Raw genomic sequence first — 19,576 nt, 5'->3', positions numbered from 1 at the left:
CCTCTTTCCAATCGATAAGGAGGATAAGGACAGGCGGTGCACTCAGAATAACTTTTATCGATGTGCTCGATCCTGCGACCTTGCCTCTGATTTATTCGGCTTTTGATCAGCAGGATCCAGACGAAGCACCTTCAACCGCCACGCAAATTGACCTGCGTACGGATAGAGCGATACTCACTGACTATTTTTAGACGTGTCCACACTTGAGAGATGCCAGTGCAAAGTCAGCTCATTTACATCTGCTTAGCATGCGTGTTTTCCTCACAATGAGCGGCAATTCCCAACCCCCCGACCTAAATAATGACGATCGTACCTTCCCCCTTCTTCTCCATTTCTGCTTGTGAACGTGGCTCTTCATCTTTATTCTCCGCTGATTGACCCACGGTCACAGAGGATGCCTCATTGGCACCCGTTCCACACTTTCAGGGTGTCTGAATGGAGAAATATGACACTTTTGTCAAAATACCGCAAAGATAAAGATAAAGATATATATATATATATATATATTAGTACACTTTACACATTAATTGCTCAAATTAAACCATTTTGAGGAGATGGCCCTGTCTTATGAAAGTGAGCAACTTTATGCCCCAGTTCAAAGTTCTGGGAGAAATTTTTACCAGGATCCCCTCATAATCACACACCAAATGTGTCACTAAATTTAATAAGGAATAAAAAAGTTACCTATTTTTGAGAGAGAGAGAGAGAAAAAAAAACTTTAGTTATGATACAATGCTCATACTTTTTGGAGAACAAAAGTTGTAAACTTTAAGAATAAGTTGTATTTTACGTGTTAAAAACAAAATGTAATATTAAATCCAAAGTTTAACAAGGAGGGGAAAAAAATTAATATTTTCACATTATTTTAGTATCGTTTATTTTATTCTGTAAAACATACCTTTATTCTCTTAAAACAGGATTTTAAAATACACACCACAATTTAATGTTTTAGAACACCTCATTATTTACTTTTTTTCTTTTAAATAATTAATTGAAATGAATGCAGTTTAAATCCAATGAATAGCTTGAAATGGTACAAGTTGTGAACTGTCAGAGTGTAAAAAAAAAAAAAAAACAAGGCTACCCAAAACTTTCAGAATTATAGGCGGATCCTCCAGACTTAAACCCTATTGAGGAGTCACAAGTACATTCAGCTGTTTTCTGCCAAACGCAACTTTAATGAGTCAAATGTTTAGAATACATGTTCTTTTATAGATTCATTTGCTGATTTCTTTTGCAATTGTATTTGTTTTGTGCTTTAATTTCAGACTGTAATGAGACATTGGACTAAATTAATTTCAATTTTTACAAAATGGAAAGACTGTCTTGGGCTGTTCTTTTAAAAGGTCGTTTTTCTGTTCTCAAAAAAATAGGATTTTATCATTGAAATAATAGACCTTTTGTTCTAAAATAAAATGTCTGTATTTATGCAGGGAAAGTGATACATCACAATCACATCGGATTAATTTCACTCTTGAAAATTGATCAGGCACTCAAGAGACTCCAACTATTTATATACAAGCAATTAAAGGCAACTTTCCATAATGTGTTAAAATATCCCCGTTTGAATCCTCATGCGGTGGCTAAAAACACGACGTATAGACGAGAACAGCTGCTGCCCGAAGATGCTCAGTGGAGAATGGAAAGCGCTGCATTAAGGGCAGGGTGTTATCTTTGGGCCACACTTGAAATGCGGTTAACTCATGTGTGCTGCGCTTAGCCAAAGTTCATTTTTATAGAAAATAAAAAGCACGTGAAGTGAGACACTACATCTGCTTCGCTTTAAAACAGTGAGTGAAGCCGTCAACGCAATCATCCAAGAAACAGACGACACCCTGGACTGACCACTTGCCAATTGCCCATTTTACACCACTCGCTAAAGCTGACATTATACTGCTTTTTTTGCCGTGTCCCTGTTCAGTAAAAACAGCTCTGGAATGTGATGGGGGAAGTTGACCGGCCAGTATTGTAGCAGAATACTGAAACCGAGGCTGGTCAGCAGGTATTCGACAATATTGAAACAGGTGTGAAGTTATAAGACAGATTTTGTACAATAGCATTAGCATCCATCAAAGTCTCGGCCTCAGAGGCCTCGGCAGCCCGTTAGAGTCATCAGTTAATTCTTTCCAATTATGTTCCCCCCCCCAACAGGACTACAGCGAGATAATTATTACCCCCAGCTAGTCTTCTTTGACACCAGGCTGCATGCGCGAACATATTGCATTATTTATACGGCTGATGTTTCCAGTCTGATGAGGAGCCATTAAAGCAATTGTGAAAGCCTGCGTGGAGTCACATGAGAACTCAGACGTCTGTTGCTTTGTGCCGCATAAATGGAGTGCTTCCAGATTTAATAGATGTTCACTTTCTCTGGTCTGAACAGGTTGACGGGCTTGTTAAGATGGTCATTTTCTCTCCTGGTTAAGGTTGGTGTGGGATTTTTTTTTTTTTTACTTGGTTGAGGAATGTGCAAGGAGGTAAATATCTTCATTTTATTGGGAACATGTGAGAAATGGGTACTGTGTTAAACAGTTCCTTTCAGGTCCTGGAGAAATTGAACAGTGTTGAAATGTGGAAGGATGACGTAAATATGTAAAATGTGCCTTAATTTGGGTCTTTCATTAAAGAAATGTGGGAATTTTGTGAATGTGATAATTCCTTAGATATTAAGCATTGCCCGTCGGTGTACTGGGTAGCCTGCTGTTCTTCTAATTGGAACTTATATGGGGCGAACTCCTGTGAAGGAGTAGGAGTCAAACCAAAATGGCAATTCAATTTTCCGGCATGGATCCTTGACTTTTTTTCCTGCATCCTGTATGATAGACAAGTCCAATTAATTGCGTATTAATTGGTGGAACTGGTTGAGCTTAACTTTTCTAACTTTCTAGGGGAGTGAGTTTAGGGGTTCAAGTTGCTGGCACCCCTAAAATACAGTAGATACATTTTCAACAGGATGACAAAAGCTGGAGTGTTTCTCTATGAAGGTAGTTGGGAAAAGCAATAAACAACAATTCCAGCAGGGCCTGGTGCTTGGGCCCTCGTTACAACTGCTAGCAGCAACAAACTGGCCCCCGCGCTCCCACCAGAGGAGGATTTATATTTTGCGTTATTGCAAGTACACATTCCTGATGTTAAGGGATGCCTACGGATCTCTTGGAACATCACACATTTGTTCCATACTGGACTTTGTGGACTTATACTATACTTACGACTTACGTGGACTATTGTTGCAGGTTATCAAGCCTTTCACAAAATGATGAAATCTAAAACTGTTTTGTGATTTTGCATTAGCCATCTAGCAAACAGTAATGTGTGTCTTTGAAGGATACCTATGAAAAATAAATAGCCGCATTCAACCAAAATAGCAGAATTTCTGTCTTTTGGGTGATCACTTCTAGAAGATTTGGTGGATCTACACAGACATGCTGACCAAGTTTCATGCTGCTAAGTGTGACTTACTGATGTGGTTGAATTTTCACAAAACTCGGAAACGCTACACAACCAATGTTTGGGAGTTCCACCCACAGCAATCAAATAAACATTTTCAACACATTAAAGAAACATGCAAAATCTGGTGAGTTTTTGAGGACAATGATACCTTGACTTATGAATTTAGTTACTTCCATGACCAATGCTTGCAAGTTATTTTACATATTTGTATATTGATTAAAATGTCCCAATTGAAATGTCATTCAGCCATTACAACCCTCATAAAATAGGACCATTTTTACACAATGCGTTTAAATTCTGAAAAAAATAGCACTGTATTGTAAAATATAATCATTTGCTCCATGCTACATGTGTAAATTATTATTTTTCTTTTAATCTGCATTTTTGGCTGTTTATTTAGTCCAAAAACAGGTGAAAGTAACCCATTTTTGGCCAGCAACATGGAGGAAAAAAAACAACCCATCAACAGACCTAAACATTGTGATTTAATCGGCCCAAACGACAGTAAAGCAATTTTGAAAGTTTCTAATTTCTGCATTCACAAATGATGAAACTCCATTAAAATTGTCATGGTTGCAGGGGTAGAGGACCCAAATGCAGGGAGAGAAGCGGGGCACACTGAAGAAAATATTTATTAAAGCAGCACATTTTTTTCACAAATCTTTTGATGAAACATTGACTTACAAGCACAGTAGTTGAATGGGACTTTTGTCATGCCCTGAGGGGGTCTGTATCGTTTTTACTGGCTTAAAGCGACTTTGAGGAGGATGGGATCAACCCTGGCACACAGAAAAATACATATGTCCTGAATTGCTTTACGGCATACTCACTTCCTCCTTTCGCTATAAGGACGGCTCAGGATTTCACGAAACTACGCGCTGGCACGCGTGGGAAATGTGGTTGATTTTTGTCAAAACACTACCGCTTTTGTCCACATGGCACTGCCATAATCAACAAAAACTGACATGACACAGTGCTGCTTTAACAGAAGTCTAAAACTCAAAGTAGCAAAGAAACACTAGAGAACCAAAACACAACACCAGGAGAAACAAAAAACACGACAGCGACAACGATGCAGCAAGAGCTGAACGAAAACTAGGAACTTAAATACAAGCATACTGACAAGACAACGAGAAACACCTGGACGAGACACACAAGGTAGGAAGGAGCTGATTGGCTAACACAAGGGGGTGGAATGCAGACACGTGGACACAATCATTGACAAGACAGACAAATGCTGAAAATACAAAACTAAAAAAAACTGAACGTAACAAAAATGGTATAAAGGCTGAATTTTAGATACCGCCCATATTAGAAGGAATTCAGTCAGGGCAAGTACAGTACAACTCAACAGTACAGTACAATGTCAACTAAGCTTTCTAAAGCATTCAAAGATTCCAAGTGCAGAGGCTCATCCTTCTGTTAATTTGAAGTGTGACAGTCTCGGACCACCAGTCAAGCCCCCCTGCTCATACCCGATGGTTAATTAATGAGATCGGGAGTGCCATCTGATCAAATTTGCAGTCACACAGGGTTGTCAAAGTCAGACGCTTCCACGATTTGACGCTTGGTTTAGAGGATTGGAGTCACATGACCTGACTTGAGTCAGACTTAAGGCGCTAATTTTAGGGCTTGGAGTGCCTTGGTTTGCTAAAACCAAGCCAATACCAAGACACTGCTGGTTCGAAGCTGCAATAAAAAAATGTCGTAAAGATGTGGTGTAAAATCTGTGCCAAACAAATCATGTGTGTGACTTGCTATGGAGAACTCAGACAAGTCACAACGACGGCTTGAAACTTGAAGGTTAAGTCTTGTGAGTTACTTGAATCCTCGAGACTCTGAAATCACAACTTTTCAGGAAATCGATGCTTTCTTGCTTGAGTTACCAAACTGTACACATCATTGTTAAATTTAGTAACATGGCTTATATTGCTCCATATAATCATGTTCAATCGCTAATTTAATCCCCTCCCCCAGAAAAATCACTATTTACTCATTGATTAAAATGTTACAAACAAGTTACCGCCACTGCCAGTCGTTCTGAGCTGGCAGCAAATGCCCCAACAAGATAAAATACTTGAATACTTGAGAAAAGGTAACAGTGCCATTACGTCATCTTCCCAAACTTTATCTTAAAGGTCTAAGAGCCATAAGTGATACAATAAAATAAAAACGATGAGCTGTTATAATATGTACACAAACTTACTTGGCTAACCATAGCCTTCTGCTATGCAGCATTACAGCTCTTGTATTTCTAACAAAATAGGTCTACTCAAATATTTCTAACCTAACAATTTTCACTCTGTATTGTCCAATAAACACCCATACTTTCATTCTTGCGGTGACATAAAGCCCGACTTAGTCGGGTTTATCCTCGCATCGTACTAGCCACAGTTTCCTGTCAAGTGAGAACTCTTCACGAACAAACACCAGGTTGCCATTTCAAATCCAGCCTAGATCCCTTAAATCCTGTCTAATTATAGGCTGCCGGTCTTATTTATGCCTGCTGCTACTCAAGTTCAGCTCAAAATATTGACAGCTGCTGTCAAACGTTCGCGCCTTAAGATCTGGATGAATCAATATTACTCATATGATTATACAGCAGGTCGCCTCTAAGTTTATTTCGGTTGTACGTTCACGGTATAAGCTGCTACTAACTGTGCTCCTCAGCAGGAACTAAGGATGCGAGGATGGGGTGGCATGGGGGTGGTGGGAGTATTTGGATTTGATGATACATTCAGTGTAGTTTATGGATTGTTTATGAGTTAAATGGTACAGTATTTGAACCAAAACGATGAGCTAGACATGTTGAGAAACACTACAAAAGACTCACAGGCCATATATTCTTTATCCTCTGTGCAAAACAACTAATATTACCGTAGCTTACTGAGCAGTTGTGACCATCTTCTTTGTGTATACTGTATGTAAGTATATCTGTACTTTACTTTCCCCTGGTCAAGTCTGCATTTAATTATGGTATTACTTTATTTTTATACAGTTAGTAAAATGGTTGTAGTAGTTTTATCTTTTGGAGATGCGGCATCAATGACTTGCTATTCAGGTCAGGACTTGGTCCTTACTTGTACTGCAGGTTGTCATGCTAACAAAATCTGGCCTGCCCACTGGCCAAGCAGTATTCCGGCTAGGAAGAGGGCTGGCTCCTGATCCTTGGGGTACATTGTTGGAGGCATTAGGACACCTGGAGTGGCATGGCTCAGGCAGTAGAGTGGTCATCTCCCAACCCAAAAGGTTGTGGGTTTGATCCTCAGCCCTTGAGAGCATGTCAAAGTGCCCTTGGGCAAGATACTGAAGCCCCGGTTGCTCCTGATGCTGCGTCATCAGTAGCTGAATGAGGAGCATTTTGAGTACCTTGAAGGTAGAACAGCACTGTACAAGTGAAAGCTTGTTTACCTGGGAACTGTTTCAGAATGTTAAAAATGTCCTAAAATGCCTCCTCCAAATGCAACCTGAATATATGCTCAACCTTTGAAGGATAAAGTGATAAATAGCAGCAGCAGCAGCCACAGCAAAGACAATGAATCAAATTATTACTGGAGGGATGAACAGGTGTTCTCGGGTCATGGTAAATCCATAAAAGTGCGGCCACTTCATGCTCAAATGAATCTTGGGAGTTGAGATTGGAAGTCTGGACTAAGTGTCATTCACGACACATTAAACTGCTTCACTGATGTGTTGGGATAATGAGTTTCGCCTTGTTTCACTTCGCCCATCTATTCTTTCCGAGTCGCTGACTAAACAGGGAATACAGCCAACAATTAAAAAGTCCTCTAATTACTGTGAGCCCTGAACACAAACCTCTTGTTTAGCTTTCACTAAACTGTTCTTTCTTCCTAATTTCTCTGGAAAAACAGCTTTTTACGAACGTTTCGTGTAGAAAAGATGAGATGCTCATGACATTTGAGCTAATAGGCACAGAATAAAAGGAGGATTCTCAAACGTTTGGGTCCAAGCCAGGGACCTCATACAGTGGGTACAGTTTTTCCAAGGACTCCTCATAATCCCAGCCATAAAACAAACGTAACTATTATACCTTGTGCACCACATTTACTATATGTATACACAAGCATGTGTACTTGTACGTATGTACAGATAAGTCGTCTGCAGCTACGAAGCCATTTGCGTCTACATGACGTCACTGAACATTAACGATTATGTATATGATGTCATAATTTGTACTCGTGGTTAAGCATGTTATGTATGTAAACAACACGTACACAAGAAAAATTTAACCGCCCGAACAGGGACTTGAACCCTGGACCCTCAGATTAAAAGTCTGATGCTCTACCGACTGAGCTATCCGGGCTCTGTCATAACGTCCGGTAGCACGCTAATTATCGAATTAGAATCAAGCTTTTCGTAAATAATCAACAAAACAATCATTTTACTTACATATAAACAGAAGTCCCTCATTTAGAAAATGACCAGAGCTGACAAATACTGCCGCTCTTACGACATTACTTCGATGCACTTTCTATCTTTTTGAGTTATTAAATCCGTTACATCTCTCTTGGATGGCACGTATTTATTATTTACTAATGTGGGCATTCATTTAACAAATGTGTTTTTTGGTCAAAATAAAGTGTTATAAAATTAGAATTACATTTTTTAAATACTCTTTCGCCATCTTGAGGCCGGGCAGGAAAAGTGGAAACGTCACAAATGACGTTATCCACAATACGGAACTACGGCGAGCTGCATAACAACGTAACATAACAATCATCGCTGGCATATACTGTAATACAATGCAGGTTTATTCTCTACAGTGAACTTATAATGCTGTGTTTTATCTTCCTTTGCGTCTATGGAGAGGTATTCGGTGCACAAGGTCATCGGCGAGGGGTCTTTCGGTCGGGCTTTGTTAGTTCAGTGTAAAAAGACTCAGGAGAAGTATGTGCTCAAGGAAATACAGCTGCCAAAGGTATACAAAAATGTGTTTGTGTGTGTCTGTTCTTTTGTTTTAGGTTTTTTGTTTGTTTGTTTGTTTTGCTGTAAAATCCTTATATCTGTTTCTAAATTGACATGACGTTTCTGACGTGTAGAGTGCGTCTAGACAGGAGAAGTCAAGGAGGGAAGCTGTGCTATTGTCCACCATGAAGCATAATAATATTGTGGCTTTCCATGAGGCATTTGAAGGTATGTGGCGAAAGCAGAAGTACAGATACTCTCGTGTCATGAAAAAGCATAGTCTAATAAACTGGAAAGTACTGATTCCTCTAATCCACTCCTATATCTTAAGTTAAAAAGTACAGACAGAAATGTACTTGTGCAGTGTGCACTACAGAAAAATTGCATTTTACAAGTACTGTATTTACAATACCAGTTTTGATATCTTGGCACACTCACAATGAAAAAAAACCCTTCACCCCAAATAATTTTTTACATTACCTCATGTTCCATGTTTGTTGAATTTTACTTCCCACTCCTGGATGGTAATCAATACCATACCCCAATTTTGACATTTTGTGTGTGCTTCATGTGATGCGTGTTTGTGCAGCTGATGACCTCTTGTGTATTGTGATGGAGTACTGCAGCGGAGGAGACATGCTCCACAGGATCCGTCAACAGAAGACCAAGCAGTTCTGCGTTGATGATGTAGGTCTCATTAAGGTCAAATACAGTGAACCCTTGCTTTTTGCGGGGGTGAGGGACCAAGCCCTAACGCAAATTGCAAACAAAAACAACAAAACTCAGAAATAAGACACTCGCCCACTTAAAAATGTATATAATTGCCTAAGTGTACTCCAAAGTGTGTGTGTGTGTGTGTGTGTGTGTGTGTGTGTGTGTATTCTTTCTTTAATTCAGTCTTTTTTTTCCCTTTAGATCTTGAAATGGTTTGCTCAAATGTGTGCCGGTGCCAAGCATATCCACGATAAGCACGTTTTGCACCGAGATCTCAAGTCCAACGTAAGGTTTTTTTTGTAAGATTAAGTAAACACTGAAAGTTAGACGGTTTTGAAAAATATGCCTCCAAGATCGGTGTGACAATAACCATAAAATCAGGAATGGACCTTACGTACGACCTATGAAACGATGAACTTCTAACAACAAAATCTATAGGACGAACTTCTATAATGTTGCTTTTTCTTTGTCAATGTACAGTATGTGTGATGCCACCACAGTGCGGTACCAGTGACGGCATCAAGGACCGTGATATTATTTTTGTGACCCAGGAATTACTGTTTTCAAAGGACTACCTTTTTATCTGGCTTTTCCTTTACTGTGTTATATCATAGTGTGTCGCAGAAATTATCCGATTGAACTGAATTGGTCCAAAAATAAATACTTTTTTAAAATTTACTACAAACAATATGTCTCTGTTCATTCTATCCAATCCAGTGACGTATAGGAACCAGAAGAACAATTAAATGCCCTTCCACTAGATGGCAGAAGGTACAATTATACTGTTAAAGCAACACTGTGTCGTATGTCAGTTTTTGTTGATTTATGGCGGCGCCATGTGGACAAAAGCGGTAGTGTTTTGACAAAAGTCAACCACATTTCCCATGCGCCCCAGCGTGTTGTGTCGTGAAATCCTGAGCTCTCGCTGGCCTGCATTTGGACTGAATTACATTTCTATTTCCAGTGGCTGTGTGAAAGATGAATAGCGATGAGGTAGTGAATCTAATTTTGTTTAAACGATACTTTAGTTTATTTGTTTGTTTTGGGGCTTTCTATCGTGACACCAGTAATAGCGCGGAGACGTTCGAATTGACTTCCGTCCTTATAGCGAAAGGAGGAAGTGAGTATGCCGTAAAGCAGGGTTAGGGTCAGGACATTTGCATTTTTTTTGTGTGCCAGGGTTGCTCCCATTCTCCTCAAAGTTGCTTAGTGCCAGTAACAATGATACTGACCCCCCCCCCCCCCCCACCTCCAAGGCATGACAAAAGTCCCATTCAACTACTTGTAAGTCAATGTTTCATCAAAAGAGTTGGACAATTTTTTTATTAAGGTCGAATTCTTGCCCAGTGCTGCTTTAACACTGCCCACCTGCTGTTAGCATTAATACAACATAATAGTAGCTTTGTGATCAATCAAACAGATTTCACACCGAGTAAGTACATTTGTGAGTAAATTGAGACAAGATCATCATTATTACGATACATGTACTTTTTTTTTTTTTTGGGTGGTGTGCCGTGAGAATTTTTTAAAGTTATGCCTTAACTCAATACAATTTGTAACCGCGGCTGTATACATGACACTGCTCACAACATTAGGGACACTTTCACGATCGAATGAAATCCATCATGTGTTTCTTTGCAGAATATTTTCCTGACCGATAATGGCACAGTCAAACTCGGTGACTTTGGATCGGCGTGTGTTCTTAACAGGTAACATACGAATTACCAAGTAATCTAAACCTGCAGATACACTCCAGACTTTCCATCCTGGTAACCAGTCAAGCTGAATTCTACACTAACTGCAATTCCATTTTTCACACTGCAGCTCAAAAGCGTATGCTCGTACGTATGTTGGGACGCCGTATTATGTCGCTCCAGAGATCTGGGACAACAAGCCGTACAACAATAAGAGGTACAGTGTGTTACTTTGAGTCAATAATAATAATGATAATAATAATAATAATATTAATATAATGCTGTTTTCCTCAAAATTTTTACCCTACGTTAAAACTTGCTTAAGCGTTCAACAAAAACAAAGAAGAGGCTTTATTCCTAAAATGTAATATTATAAGCCACTGTAACCATTATGCAGCTTAAACACTGACACTAATTTTGAATATAGGAAAAAAAATAACAATAATGAATAAATGAAAATGTCTACACAAATTAAATGGAAATTAGATCCAAATAAATGTTTGATTTGGGGAAAAAAAGCGTTCGCAAAGTTTAAATGCAACTGTACTGTACTTTAAAGTTCAATACACTTGAACAGTACTTCACAAATATACTGTATTGGATAAAAAGTTTTTATGCACTGTTTGAGTATTTAATTCAGGCGCTTCTTTCATGTACCACTAGAAGCAGCCTTCATGGCACGTGTTGAGAATCACTGAAAATGAGTGTTTTGGTGTATTTTACAGTGACGTGTGGTCTCTGGGCTGTGTCCTCTACGAACTGTGCACCTTGCGTCACCCGGTAATTCCTTTTCACATAAACTTTCTGTTGTTTCATTATTATACTGAATCCCTGCATATTGACGGTTTGGTATTCACCTAGTCTCTCATTTTATTTGGAACCTAGCCTTCATAATTCGTTGGGAAAAAAAAAAATCACCTATTAGCAATTTTTTTTTGCCTGAGCACTTAATCAGCAAATTTTCAGGCTTTAACTGAGGACAGGTACAGTCAAGGAATGAAATTAAAATGCTATCTCAAGACACCACTGTACATACATTTTTGTGACATTTCTGTAGAGCTGAACAATGTGTGACGAGTTGCTACGTCACAGGAAAGTGTAAAAAAAAAAAAAAAAAAAAAAAGAGAGAAAAAAAAACTCACTCGACCGTTGTTCAGTTCCAGGCGCCCAGCTGGAAGAGTCTGATCCTGAAAGTGTGCCGTGGCGCGTACCCCCCGTTGCCCGGGCACCTGCCTCACGAGCTGCGGCTTCTGCTCAAGCAGATGTTCAAGACGGACCCCCGGGACCAGCCGTCCCTGCACACCATCCTGACCTCTCACCGCGCCTCCAGACTGCTGCGAGCGCATCTGCCCTCCCAGGTAGCCTCCCGCGGTGCGGCGTCATGTCGCAACCGGGCGCCGTAACCTGTGACACCGCACTGTTGGTTCAGATGGCCATTCAGCTGAAGTTGGATTTTCAATTCGACAGGCGATCGAGGCAGAGGAACGGGGGAGGCAGTGGAATCCCAATGAGGGAAAGAAGGTGCATCAACATAAGAGGGAGAAGAATGTAATCCAAACCACGACTATGGAAGGTTAGCGTACAAAGTATGGGGCATCCATTGGGGGGGGGGGGGCAGGCCTTTATTTATTGGTCGTACGCCAGTGATTCTAATGTATATGCCACCCGTTACATCAAATTTTTACACACATATTTCCTCATATAGTGAGCCAATGTTTTTTTTTTTTTTTTTTTACTCAACTGTACATTAGGGGGAGGCCTTTATTTATTGGTCGAACGCCTTTGAGTCTAATATGTATGCCGCTTGTTTCATGCCATATTTACAACAGGTATATTTCTTATTTTTACAACAGGTATATTTCCTCGTATAGTGGCTCGTAGGTCATGGTGTTTATTTACTCGCTCTATAAGCCACTTGTTCCACGCTATATTTACGCTCATACACATTTCCTTAAAGTGGAAGCCAACCCAAACATATTTTTTCAAGAATAAGTTCTATGCAAGCCCACTAGTTGAAACAAGGCATTCTGATAAATATTGCATTTGTGGAATAAGAGTTAATCCACCTGTGTTTAGCCATTTCTGGGGGAGGCCATTTTGTCACTTTTGTCGACTGAAAATGACATCACAACTGATCAGTGCTCAAGTAACGACCAATCACAGCTTAGCTTCAGAAAACAGGTGAGCCGTGATTGGTCGTTACCTGAGCAACTGTGGTGTCATTTTCAGGCGACAGAAGTGACAAAATGGCCGCCCCCTGAGATGGCTAAACACGGGTGGATTTTGCTGCTTAACTCACATTTCATATTAAACATATTGCCTTGTTTCAACTAGTGGGCCTGCTGAGAACATATTCTTGAAAAAAAAGTGTTTGGGTTGATTTCCTCCTTAGAAAGTGGCTGTTTATTTACATGAAGTATTGGGAGATGAGATAGTTGTATTTAAATTAATTTTGTCTTCCTTGTTATCTATATTTTGATTGATTCGTTTATAACAGACAATAGTGTATTTTGGTTGTTACTCTGATGAAGACGGAAATAACACGCCGAGACATGTCAGGTAATTAAACTACCAAAAATCACTATTGTCTGTTATAAACGAATCAATCAAAATATGGGGGATGAGGTGTTGATTTGTCAGTCACCTTTAAAAAGTGGCTGTTTATTTACATGAAGTATTGGAGGATGAGGTGTTGATTTGTCAGTTACTTTAAATGTATGTCAAGTGAAACTGGAGTTTACAGCACATGTATAAAAGTACATTCTTAAATACTGTGGAGGGTGTTCATGAACATATTTTAGTATTTATTTGGTGAGAGGTGTATATTTTTTGGGAGTCACGGCATTCAATCATATATGGGCCACTATTTGAGGAAATCTGACATTTAACAATAAGCCGCACCGCAGATGAGGAGGTTCACAGCGAAGACGGAGCGCTCCTCCCTCGAAGGCGGTGGGCCGAGCCCTCCGAGACGGCGCTTCAGATGTTGGCCAACGCCAGCCTCCTGTCGAGCGATGACATCACGACGCGCGTCCCCGAGGAGGGTCGGCGGCGCAAAAGATGGCGACGGGAGCCTCCGGAGAGGCTTCTGAGTCTGCTGAGGAAAGCCGAGCTGAATCCAACATTCAACACTTTCGTGATTCACAGAGACGGTCCGTGCTGGTGGCAACGTCACTCAATAGTGCTGTGCACCTCTAGTCCTCTAGGTGGCAGTAATGCATTATTTGGATTTATTTTTGACACATGCAGCTCCATCTGCATTAGTTAGGGATTCAAATTAAGGCTAAAAACATGGGTTCGGGTTCAAACTCGGGTTTTAAGACAAGGTTAGGATTTCAAATTCAAAAGTTTTCAAGCATGGGTTGGGGTGACAAGAGATGGTTAGGATTTGAAGCAAAGTTTGGGATTTAAAATAATCGTTTCAAGCATAAAAGTGGTAAGCATGAGTGAGGGTTTCATAATAGGGTTGCAAAACAGGGATTAGGTTGTCTCAATAGGGTTTGAGCCTGGTTTAGGGTTTGGAATTCAAAAGTCAAGCACACTTTGGGTTTATATTAGGGTTTCAAAGTAGGTTTTTAACATATTAGGGGTTGAAATTAGGGTTTGGTTAGAGTGAAATCAAGACAGGATTTGGGTTTCAAAGTTTGGTTTCAGCTAGAGTTGAGGTTTCAAACGAAGGTTTCAAGCGAAGGTTTCAAATGAAGGTTTCAAGTATGGATTGGCGATTCACATTAAGGTTTAGAGCATGAGTTAAATTTCAAATTAGGGTTCCAATCATGGATTAGGGTTTCAAAGTAGGGTTTGGTTAGGATTTCAAGCGAGCGTTAGGTCTTTGAACTTAAGGCTTCAATTGTATTAAGGTTTCAAGCACGGGTTAGGTTTAAAAATAGTGCTAAGGGTTTCAAAGTGGGGTTTTAACCAAGGTTAGAGTGTGAGATTAAGATTTCGAGCATGGATTTGGGTTTCAAATTAGGTTTTTGGGACAGGTTTATGCGTTGAAAGTACTGGTCTTCAAGAAAGGGTTAGTTTTTTTGGGTTTTTTTTTGTCAAATTAAGGTCTCAAGAATATTAAGGTTTCAAGCATGCAATAGGGATTCAAGACATGGTTTATGCTTTTAAATTAATGGATGTACATGGGTTGCAGATACTAATTAAGATTTAAAGCATGGGTGCGGGTTTCAAATTAGGGTTTTAAGCACGATTTAGCGTTTGAAAGTTGTATATTTTGATTTTGATTAGGCACCAGTCCTCTGGTGGGTCCCCTCTCCCAGCCTCGGGGCGACGACACAGATGGCCCCGAACAGGCAGTCGGCGCGGAGGATGACGACGAACGCTTACGGCCACGCTCTGATGATGATGACACGTAAGCGTATATCGCTCCTATTATGTCATGTTGTCACAATATTAGGTACACGTACACCAAGTTATGAGACGCAATACAAGAGATGAGGCTCAGGACGTGCCATCATTCTCTCTTGCAGGGATTTTGAGGAAGAATCTCCGTGTGACTGGATGGGCCAATTGGAGGAGATGCTGCAAATGTGAAGGAAAAATTGTCCTTGTTTGTATTCCCCCCGCATTATTATTTATTATGGAGAATATTAGCGATTTAATACAAAATAAAACGGCACACATTTCAATTCCATAAGAAAATATATATATAATAAAGACTCATTGTGATTCTGTATTCAGTCTACAGGTTTTATATTTATTTACATTTTGCTGAATTTCCTGGGCGATAAGCCGCTCTTTTATATAAGACGCATCCACTTTACTTAAAAAATAAATAGATAATGGAGGGAAAAAAAACATATATAAGCCGCAGTGAGTTAAAAGCCGCACCTATGTTGAAAAATGAGATGTTTATTTACAAAACGATTTAGAACTGTAAATGTACATGTATGTACCTGAACAGATTCTTTCCTTGCAGTGCTTTTTAACATGGCAGCAACTTTGCTTATTAAAACGGAACAGAACCAAAAGAAAATAAACAGTATCTATCTTAATTTCTCCTGTGTTTGAAATCACGTCACTTTAATCATCTTCGCTGAAACCCATAAAGTCGTCGTCTTCCATGTTGAAAATTTAGATATTTACTCCATTTACAGAACGATTTTGAACTGTAAATGTACATCATGTATGTAGCTGAAGAGATTATTTCCTAACAGTGCCTTTTAACATGGCAGCAACTTTGATGATTAAAACGGAACAGAACCAAGAGAAATAACCAGTACCTTATTTTATTTCACTTCCCGCTGCCGCCTCCAACGTTTCACCATAGATTCATTGACTAAGCTGATTCATTTGAAAAAGCTGCCCAATCCTTTTTTTTTTCTTTTTCGGAGCAGCGCCCTCCTCTTCGTGTCCATCATCATCTCCAAACCTCTCAGGTGCGACACTCTACAAACAGAGTACATAACCAAAATAATAAGAAGAGAACATGCTTTTTTTGTGTCTGTTACATTCAAAATGTTTAAAGTCTATAGTATTTATTTTCTGTTACTTTACCATTAGACTCTTATCTGTGCAGTCAAGCGGTCTTCAAGGACCCCTCTGTCAGCTTCACTAACATACTTCAACTTGAAACTAGGGTCCAGGGCACAGGCTGTGTTGAGTACCTCTTGTACTTCGGGAGAGGTGTACTTGTCATTTAGGTACTTGAGTGTTTTTCTTTTGATAATTTTTGAAAGCTCTGTGTCATCATCTTCAGTTTGTAGTTTGTGTTCGTCAGCAAGAAAGCAGATAGGAATGGGAAATTGTGTGCGTTTGATGTCGTGCGCAGGTCTGCCTGTGCGCTCATCAGGTTAGCAAGCACAACAGTCCCAGTTGGCTTGCTTGGGGCCTCCGGAGGCTTCTTTTGTCAGGTGGGGGGGCTGAACAGGAAGTATTATTCCCACAGCATCGGGGTCTTCGTGAGGTCACTTCACTCTGAGTCCGCTGCACTGTTTTCATGTCCGCTTCCTACCCTGACACCCTCCTCCCCGTCTTTAATAGACTGCAATTAGAGCTTCTATGTTTTGTCAGGAAAAGGGTCACACGGCCAGATGTTGCTGTGACCACCAACTGCCACTGGGTGGAGTCAAGCGCATTCACAGAGGTTAGCAGCCAGCCCATCACATAAACAGTACGTTAAAACATGAAGGCATAGTTTCATTCATTTTTTAATTTCCCTGTCAAAATGAAAGTTCCAGCCCCCAAAACACACAAACATTTTTTTGTAACATGGTTCTCTATATGGAAAGTAGCACTCTTCAGCACATATAATAAAACAATACAGTAATAATGAAATACAGTGTAAAGAACTAAACTGTTTGTTCATCATAATTTCATGCTGCAATCCCATACATTGTGCTGCTTCTTCTGGTGAGTGCACCTTGGTCACCAGGGGCAGTGTAGTACTTACATAATGAAGAAAACAATGCAGATTCCTATATTTGGCAAAATAAAATTCAGATAACTGAAGAATTGAAAAAAAAAAATGAATGAAATTTTTTGGGGGCCACTTGGTCCCCTGTTTTCAACAATAAATGGGTGTTTAATTTGATCTTTTTCTTATGTTGTAAGAAATCTAAATAATTGTTTAATATTAAATATATCGAACTTATTGTGCTTAGGCAGTGATTCTTTCGTGTAGAGGGAGCCAAACTTTGAGAATCCCTGCAAATGTATTTCAATTCATATGCGTGTTTATGTGGAGATTTTTCAGTTGTTGTCAGCACCCCTGACGGGAAGCGATGGCAGTTAAAATACTTCCTTGCTTTGTCGTGTCGCATGAAAAGCTCGGCCAATGACTTGACTGGACAAAAGTACTGGGAAAGCTACCTTTGAATCAAAGACAGAGGCTCGCTGTTATTGTTTCTCCTTCTATGTTGTAATTTTTTAGTTTTACAAGTAAAATACGGTATTTAAAAAGTACAATAATACATAATCATGGATGTGTATCTCTCCAATAAAAGACGATTTAATACATACCTCATTATATACAAGGAGTGCGATACGATTCAAGGACGGTTCAGTTTTAATGTGGAGTGATTGATTCGGTTCAATACAGTGAAATTACGATTCGATTTGATATGCTATGGCTCAGGTCGAGAATGTATGATGCAATGAGTTTCTTGTTGTCATTTACATCCAAAAGAATGAACTTGTCAGTACTGTAAATGTGGCAAGATATATATTTCCAATGAAAGAACATTTGATACGTACTTCAATACATTTTAAAGCGGGACGATTCACTTTGGTTCGAGTCGATGCACTGGCAACTCTTAAATCAAAAGTGATTTTCTGATTTAATATTGTTTTTCTCCAAACTCCCCTATAAATAAGACATACATTAAATAGAAATACAGTAACATATCATTATATAATACCTTAATATATTTCAAATATGCAAAATAAAAATACATACCGGTACATGTAATAGAAGTAACTAATAAAACTGTGACTCAGTATTTGTCAACCCTGTTTTTTTTAAATATTTTTTAACAATACTTAAAATGAAGTGTAAATATTTCAGAATATTTTTGCATTCATTAAAATACTGTTTTGGTTGGGCTTTAACTAAAGTGAGCTGGAATCAGACATAAGACGACAGCTGAAAAAAGTTTGCCTTTTTGCTACTGGTGTGGCCAATTAATTCCGTCTCGTAAGCTGCATGCAGAATTCATTGCCCAAAAAACAATGCTTTGCAGAATCATTAAGCGGAGGCGAAAAAGAGGAAATGGAGCGAATCGAATCATCACTTTGTCATATTGTGACATATTGCTACTTTTATTTCCTAAATTTCAGCGTTGGCTGGCGCCGTGTATCACAGACAAAGTGCTTTAATTGTGACATGTGACGAGGTATTTCCGTTTTGTGACACATAAGCAGATGAGCAATTTATGCCATATTCTTGATATCCATCTTAAGATGTACTAGTAGAAAAGTTTAGCGCACTTGTAGAATGCCCTACTTGAATGACCTAGTTAACGAATATCTTATCTGTGTAGCTTTTCCACTACTCGTGTCGGAGTTGTACTATTAGTGTGCTGAATTGTCGTTATAGTAGGGATAAAGAACATAGTAGTGCATGAAGCCTAAACTGGATGTCAAGTTCATAAAATAAAATGCTCAAAGGATGTGAGGCATGTGTTGCATCTGCCTGCTTAATAAACGAGTCGCTCTGGGATTTTAGGAAGAAGAAATGATTGGGGGAGCCGTAAATGGAGTCATTTGATATGGAGCAGATTGTATTAATATTGACCAGCTGTGAGGACATACGCCACACATCCTTTGTTCATTTAATTAGGCGCTCCATCTAATCACATCTAAGATGAAAATTCAGCCTTTGCAAAGTTAATAAAGCTCACGTTTGATTGTCACTGTCAGAGTGCTAGAGTACAGTATTAGTCATATACATAGTCAGATATAGCAACAATTCAAATATGTATTTAGGCAGTAATATTGTACATATAACGTATGTCAAATCAACACTATGCATTGTATACTAACATACATTTTTTATATTACTGTAATATCCAGATTGCAGTCTTTGCTCTGCTGTGACTGAAGATTTGTATTTTTTTTGGTGTGGTGATCTACAGAATATGCTGCAATTTCTATGCCGTGGGAAAATATTTGTGTGCGTGTGTGGTCTAGCGCCTGGCACGTAATCCGGTAGCTACTACATTGTAGTACTCTTCCATACCAGTAGGTAGCAGCAGCAGCTGCAGGTAGCCAATTGTCTTTGTTTAGAGACAAGCGAATTAGAGACGCATGTTTATCCAAACAGGCCCATGTTTCACACTAAG

The 19,576-nt window shown here is 39.4% G+C and overlaps 1 protein-coding gene, 2 long non-coding RNA genes and 1 other non-coding gene across 5 annotated transcripts in view; 1 reads left to right on the top strand and 3 right to left on the bottom strand.

Annotated features, from left to right (window-relative positions):
* The window catches only part of LOC147144824 (uncharacterized), a 27,162-nt gene extending 14,977 nt beyond the window's left edge, over positions 1 to 12,185 (bottom strand). The window contains exons 1-2 of one of the 2 annotated variants that reach the window (XR_015087493.1): positions 11,927 to 12,185; positions 314 to 431 (exon numbers count right to left, since the gene is read on the bottom strand). This is a non-coding gene — a long non-coding RNA (uncharacterized LOC147144824). Of the gene's footprint in view, positions 1 to 313; positions 432 to 4,280; positions 4,510 to 11,926 lie in introns of those variants that run through there. The other variant, XR_015087492.1, reaches the window with a different exon arrangement.
* trnak-uuu (transfer RNA lysine (anticodon UUU)) lies at positions 7,702 to 7,774 on the bottom strand. The gene has a single exon. It is a non-coding gene; the product is annotated as a tRNA-Lys (tRNA).
* Positions 8,120 to 15,471, top strand: nek3 (NIMA related kinase 3). The gene is made up of 12 exons (XM_086036058.1): positions 8,120 to 8,389; positions 8,511 to 8,604; positions 8,966 to 9,063; positions 9,292 to 9,375; positions 10,732 to 10,799; positions 10,915 to 11,001; positions 11,510 to 11,564; positions 11,942 to 12,142; positions 12,252 to 12,357; positions 13,691 to 13,936; positions 15,024 to 15,147; positions 15,266 to 15,471. Exons 1-12 carry the CDS (start codon positions 8,273 to 8,275, stop codon positions 15,327 to 15,329), a joined length of 1,344 nt encoding a protein of 447 aa, XP_085892184.1. The 5' UTR covers positions 8,120 to 8,272; the 3' UTR covers positions 15,330 to 15,471.
* LOC147144822 (uncharacterized) lies at positions 13,408 to 19,576 on the bottom strand. The gene is made up of 3 exons (XR_015087494.1): positions 16,293 to 19,576; positions 16,019 to 16,184; positions 13,408 to 13,878 (listed from the first exon to the last, which is right to left on the bottom strand). It is a non-coding gene; the product is annotated as an uncharacterized LOC147144822 (long non-coding RNA).

The sequence above is a fragment of the Filicampus tigris genome, chromosome 7 (assembly GCF_054856515.1).
Source record: "Filicampus tigris isolate MCC_2025a chromosome 7, RoL_Ftig_1.0, whole genome shotgun sequence".
NCBI classification, from domain to species: Eukaryota; Metazoa; Chordata; class Actinopteri; order Syngnathiformes; family Syngnathidae; genus Filicampus; species Filicampus tigris.
Note: the sequence above shows the minus strand (reverse complement) of the source record. Positions and strands in the feature narration are given on the sequence as shown.

Excerpts from the sequence above, each read along its gene's own strand:
- nek3 (XM_086036058.1), top strand. The coding sequence starts at position 8,273 with ATGGAGAGGTATTCGGTGCACAAGGTCATCGGCGAGGGGTCTTTCGGT. Across the intron at positions 10,800-10,914 it reads TCGGCGTGTGTTCTTAACAG|CTCAAAAGCGTATGCTCGTA; the intron begins GTAACATACGAA and ends TTCACACTGCAG. Across the intron at positions 11,565-11,941 it reads TGTGCACCTTGCGTCACCCG|TTCCAGGCGCCCAGCTGGAA; the intron begins GTAATTCCTTTT and ends ACCGTTGTTCAG.